At 35.4% G+C, this 20,330-nt stretch overlaps 1 protein-coding gene across 5 annotated transcripts; it reads left to right on the forward strand.

Moving 5' to 3' along the window:
* The first annotated feature begins 1,908 nt into the window (after positions 1-1,908).
* Positions 1,909-17,273, forward strand: LOC117341971. Of its 5 annotated transcripts, none has more exons than XR_004535722.1 (3): positions 1,935-2,019; positions 7,952-8,073; positions 8,995-9,199. XR_004535722.1 is itself a non-coding variant. In XM_033903871.1 (3 exons), the coding sequence occupies exon 3, from the start codon at positions 13,276-13,278 to the stop codon at positions 14,998-15,000; it is 1,725 nt and encodes a 574-aa protein (XP_033759762.1). In that variant the 5' UTR covers positions 1,935-2,019; positions 7,952-8,073; positions 13,217-13,275; the 3' UTR covers positions 15,001-17,273. The 5 variants fall into 5 exon arrangements, 2 of the variants coding, with proteins under 2 accessions (XP_033759762.1, XP_033759764.1); XM_033903871.1 differs by lacking the exon at positions 8,995-9,199 and adding an exon at positions 13,217-17,273; XR_004535724.1 differs by lacking the exons at positions 7,952-8,073; positions 8,995-9,199 and adding an exon at positions 3,081-4,525 and having other exon boundaries at positions 1,909-2,019.
* Positions 17,274-20,330: the final 3,057 nt, after the last annotated feature.

Below are 20,330 nucleotides of genomic sequence, written 5' to 3' on the forward strand. Positions count from 1 at the left end.
CCAACCGAGACATAGTGATGAGTACAGCTGTGAGATCTAGAATTGCTAGGTCAGCAGAATCGGACAACACCTAGCGTCATCAGATATAGACATAGTGATGAGTACAGCTGTGAGATCTAGGAATGCTAGGTCAGCAGAATCGGACAACACCTAACGTCATCAGATACAGACATAGTGATGAGTACATCGAAACATGATTGTCTGTGATCGGAAGCTCAGACGTTTTATCTAATATAAGCTATACACACAATACTCTCTTTTTTGAAAAAATATGTATGGTATGTATGTAGGACTTGCACTCTATATCTAAAAAAATGGTGTGACTATTTCAAATTTTGTATTTTCGCGGACTCATATTTTAATTCATGGATGGCGTGGATTTTTGTCAAACTCTAAATCATGGAGGATTTGCTATTGAAGCTCCTGGTCATATTTTAGAAGAAAAATGTTTTCCATGGGCAAGATGTTTGATTTATTTACGCCACGTGTGTAAGATATAATTTGAAAGACAATACATATAAAAATCATTATATTTTGTGATATTGATATCCGGGCGCTTGTAATTATGTAAGGTGAATAGAATATTTAATGTGTAGCTACATTGTGTACATGTTTGATATTCACAACTAGACCTACTGGCTATCAGCCACCACCCTATACACAATATTTGACTTATATAATACCTGCCACTGCACAGGTATAATTGAGAACAAAACACAATTCATACCTATCTGTTAAATTATTGGACATTGGTAGCCTTTTGGTCAGGATGTATTAGCAGGGTCATCTTGATGTTACATTTTGTTAAATATTTCACATTAATTTACATACCTGTACATTGTAAGTCTGACATAATGAGTCTCGTGGTTATTGGTACGTCATTATAACAATAAACACTATTGTTGATTTAATTACCTGTATTTATATGTTTTCTTACCAAAAGGTGAAAGACTTGTCTACAAATGGATATACCGATTATGCATTGACAATTGTTTTCGTTAAAGTTTTTATCTCGGGGATAAAAATAAATAAATAAAATAAAATCTCCAGAAAAAACTAATGTGTCTAAGAAAGAACAATGATTCCATAAAGTTTATGCTAGCTTAGTTTTAAAAATCGAGCTTTTTTCATTTCATTCACATTTTATATTTCGAAGTCCTTTCCCATATGCTGTTACTATTATTGACACAGAATGATATTTCACATGGGCTAAATGTCAAATGTATGAGGTTTGGTCGACGCTTTTCTTTGTTTTAGATTAATTTTAAATAGCACCCTAAAAACTTTATTCATTATAGGAAATCTCGGTCAGAGTTGGAGTTTCCTACACAAAATCATCGTCATGATATATATATATATATATATATGGTTGTTAACCTGTAGTATTGCGATCGACACTTTAAAAGAATGTAAAATGCTGTAGAAGTAGACCTTGACTTGTGTATTATCCTATGAATAAATTGTACCACTGCACAGGTATTGATCAGAGCCGTTCAAATGTAAACCTCACCTGATTATGTCAATTAATTCCTAAAATATATCTTAGTTCAGTTTAAAATGCGGGCTTTCGTTCAACAGCTTAATGTTATCAAGCTGGTATTTTTAAATGGTTTAAACTAATTCGGTTAATTGAGGTGACGACCCAGTCAGGACACGAGTCATAAAGTTGTCTTCCTTCGTCATTTGCGTTACTATGTTACTATGAATGTCCTGTCGTAGTACGTCTACTGTTTATATACCAATTATAGGACATTGTATCTTACTTGATTTATTTTACACAACGTATCAACGTAAACAAGTTTTTGTCAGCGTTATTTAGAACTTTTGTAAAAGGCTAAATATTTCAAACCGTAGACATATGTTTACACTTGTCTTACACAAAGATATTTCATAACAGTTGTGTCCCTTAGATCCGGGTATTACATCATCAATTATGACTGTGGTTGTGGTTGTTCCTGACTACAATCAGATACTTCTCCTATGATAAAGGTTTGATTGTAGTTGTCAAAATTAACAAGAGTAAGTATATTGATATAGTACTAAGCTTGCAATACGATTTCTGCTGCATTTAGATTTGTGTATAACTCTGAATTACTTGCTTTTCATATATTACTTTCGCTTTTCAATCCTAAACGTTATATTTGTTAGCAAGAAAACTACGCATGAAATTTTAATGAAAAAAAGAAATGATGAAATGTCTCTTGAACACAAACAACACAATCAGACACATAGTAGTCAGGTAACGGGACAGAACATTTGAGTGGAGATAACTACATCACTTCACCAGAACGTCAACCAACGAAGGCAAATTCTGCTTTCCTGTATGACATTACGTTTGAGGCAAAATCAGGACATACATATGAATGTTAAATATATCAGGTTAAGCAGTTAGACAGTTTTAATACCAATGTATGCACAATGTTGAAAAATGAATAGATAAATTAATAGAGAAATGTGTAGGATGTCATTGATTAAATAAGGAATGTTACGTAATCTAACGGACAATTAGATAATACTTTCCACTTAAACGGTCTATTTATAGCAAGCCCATCGTCGACCTTGTATCAACTCCTATATGTATCGACAACACATACCCCAACGATCTCTAATGAACACATATACACAATACAGCAGACACTATATCCTTCCCCTACTCGTAAATGGATTACATAATAAGTGTTTTCGTCAAAACAACTTGACTTCAGTATTAAGTAGACCCTTGAATTGGTCTCGAAGTGCCTCGAGAAGTTTAAATTCCAAACATATCCACTATTACACATACTTACACGAGTAGGGTTTTGATCTATTTTTGTGTCTTCAAAATTGGATCCATTCTAGAAAAAATTATGTTACAAATAATTTTTCGATATCTGTAATAATTTCTCTGTCAATGAACACTTAGTTATAAACTAAATGTTTAATTATGGTAGACAATGATATGCTGCTGACGGTACACATCACTTGTTAATTGGTGACGAAAAAACTTGCATTGTTCTTTTGATTGCTATCAGATAAAACGGCAGTGTATGCCAAATACTTAATACATATGTAACTGCATCCTGTAACTGGTTCATTTTTAGGACGCTTCAGTGATGCCTTTGGCATATGACGTGGAACTCGTGAAGGGAAATAAACCTGGCTCAATGCATGCTTTGATCACAATTTTAACCTTTCCAATCGTTAACAAATCGTCAGGAGTATTCACCTGATTCCATGAAGTCAATTAATAGAGACTGAGTACAGAGTTGTTGTTTATTGTAAATAAAATCAGTGAATTCCCAAGTGTTAACAAAACTGTCATTTAAATTAAATGTAGATCAATAAAAGTAAAATATCAGTAAGGTATACATTTACATGGGAACATTTGAGAAAGTGGCGAGAATGCGACCATATGTTCCAGGAGAGAAAGAGGAATATATTGCGTCATCATTGAAATACGCCTTGCCGATTGTTGTAAACTTTATTAATTTTACGACAATTGCGAAACTAGTTACATTAACTTATACTAATCACGCTTATTGGCCCGAATGGAAGCGCGCGAGGGGTCTTACTGTGGGAGGAAACCGGAGTACCCGGGGAAAACCCACGTTATCGGGCAGGTGACCCTATACCTTTTCATGTCCGATCGGGGAATCGCACCCCGGCCGCCTTGATGAAAGGCAAGTGTGTTACAACTGTGCCACCCGACCACCCTGTCGATTGTTCCCTACAGAGAAGATAGCATGGACTGCGAAAGTACCATCAGTCATATCAACAATCATCGAACACGTTTACCTTTATATTACACACAAAATAAAATTCTTTTGATGAGATCGTGTTGATCATAAACCTTTTTACTGACGCCATCATCAAGTATCTTGAAGCGCTGTGTTGTGAGTTTCTGACGTCGGCAGCTGACACTCATCTTGACAATCGTAAGCTTTGGAACAGGCCATTAAATGTTGAATCAAGATATACAAACACTGTAGATAAGAAATATGAGTGTAATTATCCTGAAATGGAAAACTAACATTCCGAAACCAAAAATCACTTTAACAGTTTAGTTGTGAGCTCTCCTAATGAAAGTAAAGATGGAGGTAGGCAGTTGATTCCCTGCAGTGTCCTTGATTTCAACTTATCTAAAGCATATCGGGTCGGTCACGTGGCTTCCTTTACTTAATATCTTAAAACTGGAGTATTTCATTGTTTTATTATGCTAAGCTTTCGATCAAGTCAACCTTATATGAAATCAGACATCTGCCAAGAGAGGGCACAGTTTTTTCCCATAGATATGACAAAAGTGTCTTGGAAGGAATCGACTAGAATGGAAACATTCTCACAATCACAATTTCATCATCTGTATATAATATAAGGAAGCAATACATCTCACTTTTTTGTAAGCAGGATAGAGGGTTTTATTATGGTTATTTATATCGAGTACTGGCCTTGTAACTTATGGCCCGGAAGTTGCTAGGCGGTTAAACCAACACTCTGTTTTATATGTAGACTAACGTCATGTTGTATTTAATAAAGACTCATAAAGGTACATATCAGAGCTGTTTTGCATAAAATCCGCACCTTCACCTATAACACGCATGCGGACTGTTTGGTGATATTATCATTATTATGATGATAAGTGAGGCTCTTTATCGAAAAAAAGTTCGGCAATTGACACATGCTTTTCAGATATTTGGGTAGATGAACAACTTTCCAAATTGAAAAGAAACATGCACTTCAACATATTGGATTTTCTGAAGCACCAGTATAGTCATATTTAACGGGAAAACCCCATACAGTCGTTTCCAATATCAACTTGACATGAAGACGGCTAAGTGAAGGCTAACATGAACATAATTATGTATGTAATACACCGCAGCATGATAGATATTTTTCTTTGTTTCTTTCTAAAACTGTGCATCTCTATTACTTGTATTTACCTGTTGGCTCGTGCACGCATCTTTTTCGCAGCATGATCGTTGATGTTTATCAATCAATATTATACATTTTATACAAAATTGATATAGAAAAAATAGTTTACTCCTAAACTGAAGAGTCTTGTAAAAATAGATTACGGATACAATCCTTTTTTATTTTGAGCTTTTATTACCTGAAAGTCAAAAAGTCTCAGTTTGGATTGCAGATAAAATACAAATCCATATACAAATACCTTAAATTGTCAACAATTCGCGTTTTGCACTCTTTTCCAGCTGTCGGCTGTGACATTTGACAAATACCTAGTTATTTGAAAGCCAAACAGTTATTACATCCATTGATAACCTAATGTATCACCTTTGCTTACGTCACAAAAGATTCTCACCAGAGTGTCCACATGTATTGTCGACCAAGGGAAGAGGTTACGTCGAGGATGTTTCTGCCAGTAATGATTATCCTTCTATAGTGACATTCTCTCTGAGGAAGTTTGATGACAGCATGATAACCAACCGAGACATAGTGATGAGTACAGCTGTGAGATCTAGACATGTTAGGTCAGCAGAATCTGACAACACCTAGCGTCATCAGATACAGACATAGTGATGAGTACAGCTGTGAGATCTAGAAATGCTAGGTAAGCAGAATCGGACAACACCTAGCGTCATCAGATACAGACATAGTGATGAGTACAGCTGTGAGATCTAGAAATGCTAGGTAAGCAGAATCGGACAACACCTAGCGTCATCAGATACAGACATAGTGATGAGTACAGCTGTGAGATCTAGGAATGCTAGGTCAGCAGAATCGGACAACACCTAGCGTCATCAGATACAGACATAGTGATGAGTACAGCTGTGAGATCTAGGAATGCTAGGTCAGCAGAATCGGACAACACCTAGCGTCATCAGATACAGACATAGTGATGAGTACAGCTGTGAGATCTAAAAATGCTAGGTCAGCAGAATCTGACAGCACCTAGCGTCATCAGATACAGACATAGTGATGAGTGCAGCTGTGAGATCTCGAAATGTTAGGTCAGCAGAATCTGACAACACCTAGCGTCATCAGATACAGACATAGTGATGAGTACAGCTGTGAGATCTCGAAATGCTAGGTCAGCAGAATCAGACAACACCTAGCGTCATCAGATACAGATGCTGTCCTTTAGACGACATTTGAGGACATACTGCTGCATTTCTTCTTCTTTTCCATATTCTTCATTTCATTGATAGTCTTATACTTTTTAGTTTTCTCTAATGGAGATGTTCCCGACAACTCTCTCGAAAACATGGGATATTCATCGAAACATGATTGTCTAGCTGTGATCGGAAGCTCAGACGTTTTATCTAATATAAGCTATACACACAATACTCTATTTAAAAAAAAAAAAATTATGTATGGTATGTATGTAGGACTTGCACTCTATATCTAAAAAAATGGTGTGACTATTTCAAATTTTCTATTTTCGTATTAGGTTTTATTAGTTAATTAGTTTAGTTTTTAAAAATTGCTAGTTGTATTTTCCACCAAAACATAATTAAGATATTGTTTTTAACCAGAAAATATTTAATGCCAGAATTTTGTTTTTTATGCAATGAGTCAGGTACAAACTTTTGACGGACTCATATTTTAATTCATGGATGGCGTTGATTAGTTTTGTCAAGCTCAAATTCATGGATGATTTGCTATTGAAGCTCCGGGTCATATTTTAGAAGAAAAATGATTTCCCAGGGCAAGATGTTTAATTTATTTACGCCATTAGATTGTTCAAGATATAAATCGAAAGATGATACATATAAAAATAATTATATTCTGTGATATTGATATCCGGGCTCTTGTAACTGTAAAGTGAATAGACTATTTAATGCTTATCTTACTACATGTTTGAGGAATGATATTTACAACTAGACCTACTGGCTATCAGCCACCACCTTATAAACAATATTTGACTTATATAATACCTGCCACTGCATAGGTACAATTGAGAGCAAAACACTATTCATACCTATCTGTTAACTTATTGGACATTGGTAGCCTTTTGGTAATGATGAATTAACAGTGTCTTCTTGGTGTTACATTTAGTTAAATATTTCACATTAATTTACATACCTGTACAATGTAAGTCTGATATAATGAGTCTCGTGGTTATTGGTCTTTACAACAATAAAGACTATCGTTGATGCGTTTTTTTTTTCATTTAATTCATCTTTTATATTTCGAGGTCCTTTCCCATAAGAGGTTAGTGTTATTGACACAGAATGATATTTCACATGAGGATAATGTCAAATGTATGAGATGTGGTCGACGTTTTTCTTTGTTATAGTTGAATTTTAAATAGCGCCCTAAAAAGTGTTATTCATTATAGGAAATTTCGGTCAGAGTTGTGGTTTCCTACACAAGGTCATCGTCATTTTTTTTTTTATATATATGGTTGTATAGCTGTAGTATTGCGATCAACACTTTAAAAGAATGTAAAATGCTATAGCGGTAAACCCTGACTTGTGTATGGTCCTAAGATTAGATTTTACCGCTGCACAGGTATTGTTCTTATCTAATTAATAAGAGATGTACAGTTGTAAATCTCACCTGATTATGTCAATGAATTCCTAAAATATATCCTAGCTTAGTTTAAAATACGGATTTTCGTTCAACTTCCTTAATAATATCAAGTTAGTATTTTTAAATGGTGTAAACTAATTGAGGCGACGTTTGATTTAATGACGATATATAATTGTGATATCATTCAAACCGAGTTCCAGGCAAAATATACGACCCAGTCAGGACACGAGTCTTAAAATCGTCTTCCTTCGTCATTTGTGTTACTATGTTAAAGATTTGAATTTTCTGTCATAGTACGTCTACTGTTTGTATACTAATTGTAGGACATTGTATCTTAGTAGACTTATTAACACAACATATCAACGCAAACAAGATTCTGTCAACGTTATTTAGAACTGCTGTAAAAGGCTAAATATTCCAAACTGAAGACATGTTTTACACTTTCTATTTATATGTCCTACACAAAGATATTTCATAACAGTTGTGTCCCTTAGATCCGGATATTACATCATCAGTTGTGGCTGTGGTTGGGGTTATTCCTGACTACAACAAGGTATTTCTCCTCTGATAAAGGTGCGACTGTAGTGGTCAAAATTAACAAGAGTAAGTATATGGATCTAGTAGTAAGCTTGCAATACGATTTCTGCTGCATTTAGATTTGTGTATAACTCTGAATTTCTTGCTTTTCATGTATTACTTTCGCTTTTCAATCCTAAACGTTATATTTGTTAGCAAGAAAACTACGCGTGAATTTCAATGAAAAAAATAAATGAAGAAATGTTTCTTGCACAACACTGTCAGACACAAAGAAGTCAGATAACGGGGCAGAAAATTAGATAACTAAATCACTAAACCAGAACGCCAACCAACGAAGGCAAATTCTGCTTTCCTGTGTTACATTACGTTTTAGTCAAAATCAGGGCTTACATTTGCATGTGAAATATATCAAGTCAAGCAGTTAAACAGTTTTAATACAAGTGCATAAACAATATTGAAAGATAAATAAAAAAAATAAAATAAACATGGAAATGGTGTATGATGTCATGTATCTATTAAGATATTTTACGTTATCCAATTGACAATTAAATATACAGTCGACTCACAAGTGTCTATTTATAACATGCATATCGACCGATAACAGTTCCTATATATAGACAACACACTCGCTTACAAACCCATACACAACACAGCAGACACTATCCCTCCTAGATAAATTACATAAAACTTGACGTTAATATTAATGAGACCCTTGAATTAGTCTCCAAGTGCCTGGAGATTTAGAATTTAAAAAATATCCACTACTTCATAGACTAGATCCTAGAAAAATACATGTTACAAAGAATTTTTCGATATCTCTAATAATTTTTCAATCAATGAACACTACATGATTAATTATGGTAATCAGTGATATGCTGTTGACAGGAACTGGAATTGTTCTTTTGATTGTTATCAGACAAAACAACCGTTTATGCCAAATACTTACTACACATGTAATTGCATCCTGTAACTGTTTCATTTTTTAAGGACTCGTCAGTGGTGTCAGGGGCAGATGACGTGGAACTCGAGAGGGAAAATAAATCTGAATCCATGCTTGCTTTGATCACATTCCTAACCTTTCCGATCGTTAACAAATCGTGAAGAGTATTCACCTGATTCCATGAAGTCAATTTAAAGAAACTGAGTACAGAGATGTTGTTTATTGAAAATAAAATCAGTTCCCAAGTGTCAACAAATCTGTCATTCTAATTAAATGTAGATAAATAAGGGTAAACTATCAATAAGGTATACATTTACATGGGGGCATTTGATAAAGATGGACGAATTCGACCAGATGTTCCAGGATATATTTTGCGTCATCAATGAAATACGCGATGTCATGAAGATTATTGTAAACTTTATTTATTTTAAAACAATTGCGACACAAGTTATAGTAACCTATATTAATCACTCGTTGGCCCGGGTGGAAGCGCACGAGGGGTCTTACTGTGGGAGGAAACCGGAGTACCCCGGGAAAACTCATGTGGTCGGGCAGGTGACCCCATACCTTTTCATATCGATCGATGATTCGAACCCCGGCCACCTAGGTGAAAGGTAAGTGTGTTACCACTGTGCCACTATCAGTCATAACAACAATCATCAAACACGTTTACCTTTATATTACACAAACATATAATTCTTTTGATGATGTCGTGTCGATCAGAAAGCTTTCCACTGACGTCATCATCAAGTATCTTGAAGCGCTGTGTTGTATGTTTCTGACATCAGCAGCTGCCATTCATCTTGACAATCGTAAGCTTAGGAACAGACCATTGAATATTGAATCAACTAAGATATACAAACACCGTAGATTGGAGATAGGAGTGTAATTATCATGAAATGGAAAATTAATATTCCGAAACCGAAAATCAAGTTTACAGATTAGTTTTGAGCTGTCCTTATGTAAGTAAAGATGGAAGTAAGCAGTTGATGTTGAAGTCTCTGCAGTGTCCTTTATTTCAAGCTGTCCAAGGAATATCGGGTCGGTCACGTGGTTTCCTTTATTTAACATTAATATCTTAAACATGGAGCATTGCATTGTTTTATTCTGGCAAGCTTTCGATCTAGTCAACCTTATATAAAAAAGGACATCTGTCAAAAGAGGGCACAGTTTCTTCACATAGATATGACAAAAGTCTGTTAGACGATATCGACTAGAATGGAACCATTCTCACAATTTCATCATCTGTATATAATACAAGGAAGCAATACATCTCACTTTTTCGTAACCAGGACAGAGGGCTTTATGGCCCGGAAGTTGCTAGGCGGTTAAACCAACACTCTGTTTTATATGTAGGCTAACGTCATGTTGTATTTAATAAAGACCATAAAGGTACTTATCAGAGCTGTTTTGCATAAAATCCGCACCTTCACCTATAACACACCGGTGGACTGTTTGGTGATATTATCATTATTATGAGGATAAGTGAGGCTCTTTATCGAAAAAAGTTCGTCAATTGACACCTGCTTTTCAGATATTTGTGTAGATGAACAACTTTCCAAATTGAAAAGAAACATGCACTTCAACATATTGGATTTTCTGAAGTATTAGTATGGTCATATTTAACGGGAAAACCCCATACAGTCGTTTACAATATCAACTTGACATGAAAACGGTTAAGTGAATGTAATTAAACATGTACCTAATTATGCATGTAATACACCGCAGCATGATAGATATATTTCTTCGTTTCTCTCTAAAACTGTGCATCTCTATTACTTGTATTTACCTGTTGGCTCGTGCACGCATCTTTTTCGCAGCATGATGTTTATCAATCAAGATTATACATTTTATACAAAATTGATATAAAAAATTACTTAACTTTTATATTGAAGAGTCTTGTAAAAATGATTAAGGATATAATCCTAAATTATGTTTGAGCTTTTATTACCTGAAAGTCTTAAAGTCACATATTTGATTGCAGATATAATACAAATCCATATACAAATACCTTAAATTGTCAACAATACGCATTTTGCACTCATTTCGGCTCTCGGCTGTGACATTTGACAAAGTCATTATGTCAATTAATATCCTAATATATCACCTTTGCTTATGTCACAAAACATGCACTTCTCTCATTTTTGTTATCACAATAAGACATTGATGAGAATTACTGACATTTCTTTGTGCTGTGACTGGTACAGAATTCTATTATGCAAATGTAATTCGAATTATAAAATTAAATTTAAAATCAAACTGATAGAAGACGTTGCATTCAAAACATGTATTGGTTCTTAAAATACTGAAAGATTTTTGTCCAAATTAGAATTACCGTAAAAGGAAAACGTCATAGCTAATCAAAGGTCAAGTTGCAAATCTTTTAAATATCACTTAAATCCCATAAAGAATTTAACATTAAGGTGAATTGATTTTTGTCTATACTGTTGAACTGGTTACGTTATTTTTTCACTTCTTGTACGGGAAGAACTCTCTACCACTCCCCATTCTTTATTGTAATCCCGTTTGTCAGTTTCAACGCAAAATCATACAAAAAGATGATCATTGATGTTTTCTCTCTCGGCTAACAATGCTTTCTGTTTTATTTTTTGCATCAATACATATATCTTATATCTTTTATCTTATGCTAACAGCATGGGAACTTATTTTACAATGTTTTATATTTTGAATTACTTGTAAAAAGAACAATTATGTATATGTAATATCTTTGTTGAAGCCTGTGTGATATAAAACTTTACACGGCCATATACCGTCTTCCGGTATATAATATTTGTCCTCTGAAATCGGCTTCTCGTCCATTCATCATAGCATTTTCCGCGATATTTTTGGCAGTGCAAATTTGTAGAAACATACTGTGAAAATTGAATATCAGATCCATAAAAATTGTGGCATTTTGACTTCGTAGAAATATGTTGAATATCGGATATCAACTCCATCAAAACTGGGCAGTGAGACTTTGGAGAAACATATTGAATATTAAATATCAGCTCCATAAAAAATGAGCAGTGAACCTTTGTAAAAACATGGAATATTGAATATCATCTCCATCAAAATTTTACAGCCGAAAGTTTTTTAACATTAAAATAAAAAATTGTTGGAAATCTTATCTGCACATTTAGTTTAAGTTGACAAAACTTTGTAAGAATTTCAAATAACTCGATGGGATAAGTGAAAAATCTCAACGAGCGGATGCAGTTTGCGTAGTCCGCGGACATGATAAATGATAGTATTCAGAAGAAAAAAACCAGAAACAACAACAAAAATACCATTATAATCAAGATGTTAACATTTTTTTTCATAGACTAGGTAGATTTAAAAAAAAATACTAATGTACTACGGGTCCTGAAATTCAACGTATATCTCCTGAAAACACTGCTTAACCTTAAGGATTAAGGCCATCACCTCAAAAATTACTTAAATGAAAAATGAAATGCATTATTAGATTGGCTTTAGTCTAAATCATTAATTGTTCATAGACATAGTTACCAGGTTTACCCGGTCTACAAACGACCAAACCCTTAACAGTACTTCATAAAACTACTGATTTATTACAATTTCTCTCGACCTGTGTCACTCGGGAGTAAATATATCGTATTTGTACGATTTAAGAAAGCTTAGATCAATTTTTAAACTGCAGGATATGGAGCCAACGTAAGGTAAAGCTATGTGGGTAGCTGGATACCAAGAGGTATGCCGGGCGATCAAGGAAGTATATATAACTATAGGTCGGACGTAATTCCAACCCACTCAAACTTTAAAAGTATCACTTCCTTAAAACGTTCCTTCTGTAGCCAACTTAGTGAGCAAAAGTATTTTATCATTGCTTGTGTTTTCACGTAATTTTTAGCTCGGAGCAACCTCCTTTTGATTTCTTCCACTATACCAGCAGGTATGTATGTTTGGTTAATGCCATTTAGTGAGATGACACATAAGTCTTCATGTGAAAATTCTAAAAAATAGTATACGCCGGAAGATTAAGGAAGTAGATGACTATAAGTGAGAGGTGGTACTTAATCTCAACACACACAAGCGTTAGCGTAAGATGGTTTTTACTGAGGTGGTTTGTGGTCTTTTACATCCGTCTGTATCAGAGATCAGGACCAGAACTATTTAGTTGTATTTTAGTTCTTTAGTATTTAACTCTTACTTAACAAATACAATATCTGACGAAATGGTAGGTAAACGTTTTCGGAAATACATACTTTTTTTCTTATTGGACATTCAATAAGCATTGTTTTACCTCTACAGAATGAGACAAAAGAAGCTTCGGAGCAGAACGATCTTCGAGCTTACATCAAAGTAGACGGATGGTGCCACTGATCAACAACAATGCACGTGCTAATGAACAATTTAACAGTATCCTGGTCATATATACAGAAGCTGATAGAAAGTTTTACAAAGATGTCCTCCAGACGACGCTAGAAGAACGAGGCATAAAATGTCGCACTCTAGAGGACGACGGCCTGCCATCGAACACAATATTTACCAATTTCGAATCCCTGTTGGCCGAAAATAACAAACTTTTGTTTATATTGTCAAATTCATTTAAACAGGATAAGATTGTGTTACATTTAGCAGTAATGGCCGCAGCGAAATCTCCCTTAGAAAACACAGTATGTGTTATCCGGGGTGAAGAGATCCGATTTGAAGGAGACATCAATTATCTGCAATCGGCACCTTCCGTAATGGTAGAGGCAGAAGACTGGAAAACGGAGTTGGCATCAGCGTTACATTACACCACTCCACCTTTCTGTCATTATATAGGCACAACATATGAGACACGTGGGCTGACTCTCCGTGATATGCGAATTGATCTTTACGGTCTGGCTGTGGAAATTAACAACAGGTGCCTTCGTATCGACGTTAAGGAGTTTGAACAATATTTTTCATCCCACAAAAACTGTGAAACTACCAGGATATTCGGAGAATATATGCCACTTTATACTGACAAAACGTCTGTTAGTCTCTATTATAGACAGAACCTAAATGATATGGATAATTATGATGAATTTGTCGACATTTTATCTCGCCTTTGTGGAGATGTTTTCAACATTTCAGCCGCACGAAAAGAAAAAATAATGACAACTTTAGGGACAACGCTAGAGGGCCCGATCAGAGATCTGGAATGTATCAGACGTATATGGCTGAGAGTTTTCTACAAAGACATGAAACAGAAAGAATCCAGTGTTGAAATGAAACATCCATCCTTTCAAAACAGAGACAAGCGTGTCCAGACGTTCCCGAAGTCGTGGTCAGAAAGTGGTTTGCCGAAAGCTGAAGACATGGCAGAGGCCGGGTTGTTCTTTGCGGCTCCTCCACATGTAGCGACCTGTTTCATGTGCGGATACACAATGTTCAACTGGCGGGACGATGATGTCCCATGGGAGGCTCATGCTGCCATCAACAAGGAATGCCCTTACATAAACGACGTCAAAAGGGCGGAAGAAATAGAGCGTGCCTTAGAATCCTACACTGAAGGCGAATTCGTTGTAAATGAAAGGTACAAGTCAGTTGAAGCTAGGAAAGGGACATTCGCAACATTCAATTTAGACAACCTGACAAAATATAGAAAGGAGTCTGAAAACCCATTTGCCGACAGAGAAGAGCTGATTGAAAAAGTATCGGAAGCAGGATTTTACTTTGCCGGAAGTGACGACTTATTCAGCTGTTACGCTTGTGGTTTGATGCTATCGTGTATATCGAAAAAAATCATGGCGACACATGCCAAATTCTCGCCAGAGTGTCCACATGTATTGTCGACTAAGGGAAGAGGTTACGTCGAGGATGTTTCTGCCAATAATGATGATCCCTCCATAGTGACATTCTCTCTGAGGAAGTTTGATGACAACATGATAACCAACCGAGACATAGTGATGAGTACAGCTGTGAGATCTAGAAATGCTGGCCCGTCGAATCGCTTTCAACGTTATGATGATGTCCTGAAGGCGAAGTGTGAGGACATACCTTTTTCCTGCTTCTTCATTTTCTTCGCATTATTATTATTATTATCTTCTTTTTTTTGTAAAATCTGAAACGTCATTTTCAGCGTGAAGGTTCCCAAGAAGACAGCCTAAGAGCTTGCCTGAAATACCGATATTAACAATTGAATGATATTTATAATTGAAAGATCTTTACAATGGAATGATATTTACGATCTACAAATCGACGAGACATATAGCGTATAGCAAATTTTCCTTTATTTACAACTCGAAGGAGTTCGTAAAATATTTTAAAAGTGGTGAAGAAATTTGATTTCTGTAGTGGTTGATACTTTCCCGTTTGTTAGAGGGTTAAGGAATATTTGAGTTTAGTGCGGCAACTAGATTTATACCGTTAACGAATACATTACGTACTGTGTATATGTAAAATTATAGTGTTATTGCGGGAATTCAAGAATTGAAGTAAGGGAAATCAAAAATCAATTTGCTTACAGACCTGTATAATAGAGAAAAAGACACAAGAACCTGATATTTGAATATTTAGGAAGATTTTGGGTGTCGGGTCAATTCATAAAAAAAACATTGAAATTCTTATATCTCGATTCAGATCGACTACTCGTAACATCGTAGACGACGTGTGCATAGTTACAGAAAAAATGACAGCTATACTTTCTTTAGATTAAAAAACTGATGAATTATGATTTTTTAGCCTGGAGCTGTTGATAAAAATATATTAAGATATACAAGCCGTGGGTTAATCCTTCATCTTATATTAATGCTGTAGACACCACAGACCACATAGTACAACACAGACTAGTCTGTTTTTTTACATTAAATATATCGATAATTCCGGAATTATGGAATATGGTGATATATCCATCATATTCTAATTGATGCATTTGATTTGTTTGAAACTTTTTTTTTTTTTTTTTATTGTCTCCGTTACGATAATTAATACATTTTGTGACTATCGGGTAGTTCGTAGTGTCTATAAACTGTAGAGTAATATCTATCCACATAAGTCAATTGTCACGTATTATCTCTTAAACTAGGAAATTGGTTTCTGAATAATTGTGTAAAAATGTAAGCCCATATGTAGCTAATGATATTAATTTGATGACTAATTGATTGTCATCTTGAACATGGTTACTTGATTGAAAAACAGGTAAATACTCATTTAGATAATCACCAGTATTTAGAATTTTTATGTGACGTGTTTTCAGATTACATGTTATTCATGGTAATCTATCAAATGGATATTATAAAACAGTGTGTTTTCGCATATATTATAGCCAAGCACTTTACTGTGAGATACATTTCACAAAAAATGGACATGTTTTAAGTTAGATGTTAGATGTTATCCTACGAATATAAGAAATAGTCTATTTATTATGTCCTTGTTGAAGTCAATTGTACTTTGTGTGACAGGGACAAACAGTGTAGTCTAAGCACATACACATGCATTTATGAATGACTGTCGAGTTATCTCCCCTCTCCCGTCGTATGTTTATGTTATTGTTCTTTGTTTTACACTTATGACCTTTTAAATGTAAGAGACAATTAAATAGCAAATCTGGTGAGGGATAAGTTGATTAAGCGTTGGCACACACGAATCATGGCTAGGCATGAGACTCGAACTGACATGTAATTTGTTAAGGTGTTTTATTTTGGAAAAACATGCGAAAAATGCATGTTTCAGGAGAACATAATTCGATTATGTGGATAATATATATTGCAAAACATAGCTTGCCGTTGTGCGCACAAGTGTCTAGAGCACATAATTAAAGAGATATTTGTTTGACCGGATTAGACTTCAAGAAAGCAGAAAAAAAGAAACAAAAAAGATTATCTTTTGACCTTGAAATGTAAATTAAGGTTGAGAATAATATCGCATAGATATGGCATATATAAACAGTATAGCAAATTACATGTCAACAGCAAGGCCCATGGTTAGCCAGGATAGATAGTTACAATTTATCAAGTTACTTCGGTTAAATTGTATCAGAGTAGTGATTTTATAGGCTTGTGGAAATGTCACTGGATTTGCTATTTAAATGACTTGTTATTATAAAGATATTTCCATTTCCATTGTGTGTTCGTGATATAACCTTACTTAACGAAAACATCGTTTACATGTTTGCAAACATCAAATTCGACGCGTAGAAAAATATTGCATACAAGCCAGACCGGTCCACACATGCGCAATTAATATGAATACGCAAGTATTATATTAGTTTCTGTTTTGACTTTTTTCCAATAAAATATTAGAAGAATATCGTAGAATTGATAAGAATATAACGATGACAAAATAAAATGTTCGAAATATCTTACAGGAACTGATTAAAAAACATGTTACTGTGGAACTATATTTTGTTTATTCTTGTAGTTGACAATCTTTCCCGCCAAATTGTAATCGGCTGTTTAGTGATTTCATTATTTGTCCTGATGTTACGTCTATTCCTATACCACCGAAAAAGAATGTAGATTAATTTTAATAACGTAAAATAAGAATACACGTGAAATGTAAGGAACAATTCTTGTTTGATATCGTTTACTAGTGTGTAAACTGCAGTCCGAAATATGATCCACTATCTAGCTATGTTATGTTAGCAAATACGAACTACATGTATACGAATCCAAAATATTGTAGAAGTGACGATACATTTTTGACACAATATATTTTTACTGTGTCGAATAGTCTTCTGTTTTTGTCTTTAGTAATTTTTTTGTGAATGTTATTTAATGGAAACATGTTATGACAATTTTCAAATAAACTTTTCCCCCATTTCATTTCAACAAATGATATTGCACAAATAGTTCAAAACGATTAGACAACAGGCAAGCCTACATCCGTGAATAGTTTTTTCCCGAAAACTCAACTATCCTGGTGAAAGGACTTCTCTTAACCATCATGTTTTTAGTGAGAAGTATGAATCAGTGTAGTTAGGGATAGGTTCGATTGTCAAAGAGTAAGGTTGCATTATATCTTTAAAAACTATTGGTACTAGTCTTTGTTTTTCATGTACATTTGAACGTTTCTCTATTTTCCTTTCTTCTTTTTTCGTATTGACATATTGTATTGATAATATCTAACTTCAGATAAGTCCTACTATTCAAAATGCACAAAAGCAAGTAAAGAATATTACATTATTTTATTTATTTGTCCAGGTGCAAAGTACTACCTGGCTCACCAAGTCCACCCGGTTGAGATATTAGATATTTATTTAGGACTTTAGCAATCAGTTGACAGTCCTCTATAGGTATTATGAACAGAGGAAAATATAATGAAAAGAAAGAGAGAGATGGGGAACTTTGTATTACATATTGATGATGCTGAAAGCAATATGGTGTTAGGGCACATTCAGTTATAGTGCATCTTTAAACAGCAATACACATAGAGACAAAGAGGGTGAACGGTCTAGGAGGAAGTTTCAGAGAAATAGTAATAACAACTTCACCTGATTAATACTCCTGCTCCACAATCCACACTGATTCCCACTCCGCCCCAAACACTTGATTAAGACTAGAACTGTCACCAGGATGGCTGACTAATACTATCACTCCACAATCCACCCCGATTCCCACTCCATCCCAAACATTTGTTGATTAATACTAGATCTGTCACCAGGATGGCTGATTAATACCCCTACTCCACAATTCACACAGTTTCCCACCCTGCCCCAAACACTTGTTGATTAAGACTAGAACTGTCACCAGGATGTCTGACGAATACCCCCACTCCACAATCCACCCTGATTCCAACCCCATCCCAAACATTTGTTGATTAAGACTAGAACTGTCACCAGGATGGCTGACTAATACCCCCACTCCACAATCCACCCTGATTCCCACTCCAACCCAAACACTTGTTGATTAAGACTAGAACTGTCACCAGGATGGCTGACTAATACCCCCACTCCACAATCCACCCTGATTCCCACTCCAACCCAAACACTTGTTGATTAAGACTAGAACTGTCACCAGGATGGCTGACTAATACCCCCACTCCACAATCCACCCTGATTCCAACCCCAACCCAAACATTTGTTGATTAAGACTAGAACTGTCACCAGGATGGCTGACTAATACCCCCACTCCACAATCCACCCTGATTCATACTCCGACCCAAACACTTGTTGATTAAGACTAGAACTGTCACCTGATTCATACTCCGCCCCAATCACTTGTTGATGAAGACAAAGACTGCCATGATATATATATCGATAATGGCCGACTTATCCTCCCACTCAACAATCCACCCGGATTCACACTCCACACCAAACACTTGTTGATGAAGACTAAGACTGTCAATATAATGACTGACTAATCTACCCATTCAACAATTCCCCACCCCATAGGGATGCTTCTGACCAAATTTGGTCGAATTCTAATCTGTGGTTATGAAGAAGAAGTCAATTGTTGACGGACGGACGGTATGGCATAATCTCACCTTGGTCCTTCGGACCAGGTGAGCTAATGATGAAATCTCTGAAAAGCATGGTGCGAACTTTTGTTGAGGTAAATGTAAGTTCGATCTAGGATTACACCGATTGTCGCCGACAAAAATGTTTTTGTAAACACTGTGTTATGGTGCATTGTTTCCTCATGCGCGTGTTATATGATTTATACCAAGGTGTTTTGACACAAAACACAAGGGAGATGTTCAGAACATGCGTGTGGTGTTTTAGGAGGTTGCGGTATGTCTGTGTTACGTCTCCTTGTGATAGGCCGGAACTTTTGCCGTTTAAGAGTGCTACCTCTCTGAAGCAACTGCTAAAGACACCCAGCAGGACACGCCACCCGGTCACATTATACTGACAACGGGCGAACCAGTCGTCCCACTCCTAATAAGCTGAGCGCTAAACAGGAGCAGCAACTACCATTTTTAAAGACTCTGGTATGTCTCGGCCAGGGGACAGAACCCAAAGCCTTCCTCACAGAGGCGAAAGCTCAACGGAAGACCAAAAGTGAGGCATTGTCAAGAGAGACATTAGGAAGAAGACAGTTGCTAGGAAGGAAGAGAAAAGATAAGATCCCAAACTTAGTCACCTCTTACGATCATGCAATGGGGGCAGCAGGTACAATTCTTACGCCCTACCTCCAGGGTTATTTTGAAAAGTACCTCCCTGAAGATTGTTGTATATATGACCACTTTATCGGTTTTCATTTTTTCTATAATTTCACTATAGATATTTAAATAATGGTCCAAATAATTACCAAATATTTTTGGTGTACAAGAACCGGAAGTAGTTGTACGAATTCCGTAAAAAGTGAACATGGCTTAAAATTTGCTTAAAAATATAGATATTTTTGGGGTTTAAAATTGTGTAATTTTTTTAATAGATATTTTTTAAATGCATCTATAATTTGCAGTAAATATCACTCTAAAGAAAATGATAACTTTTTGAAGGAAAAAAAAAGTT

The sequence above is a fragment of the Pecten maximus genome, chromosome 14, assembly GCF_902652985.1.
Source record: "Pecten maximus chromosome 14, xPecMax1.1, whole genome shotgun sequence".
In the NCBI taxonomy this organism is placed as follows: domain Eukaryota; kingdom Metazoa; phylum Mollusca; class Bivalvia; order Pectinida; family Pectinidae; genus Pecten; species Pecten maximus.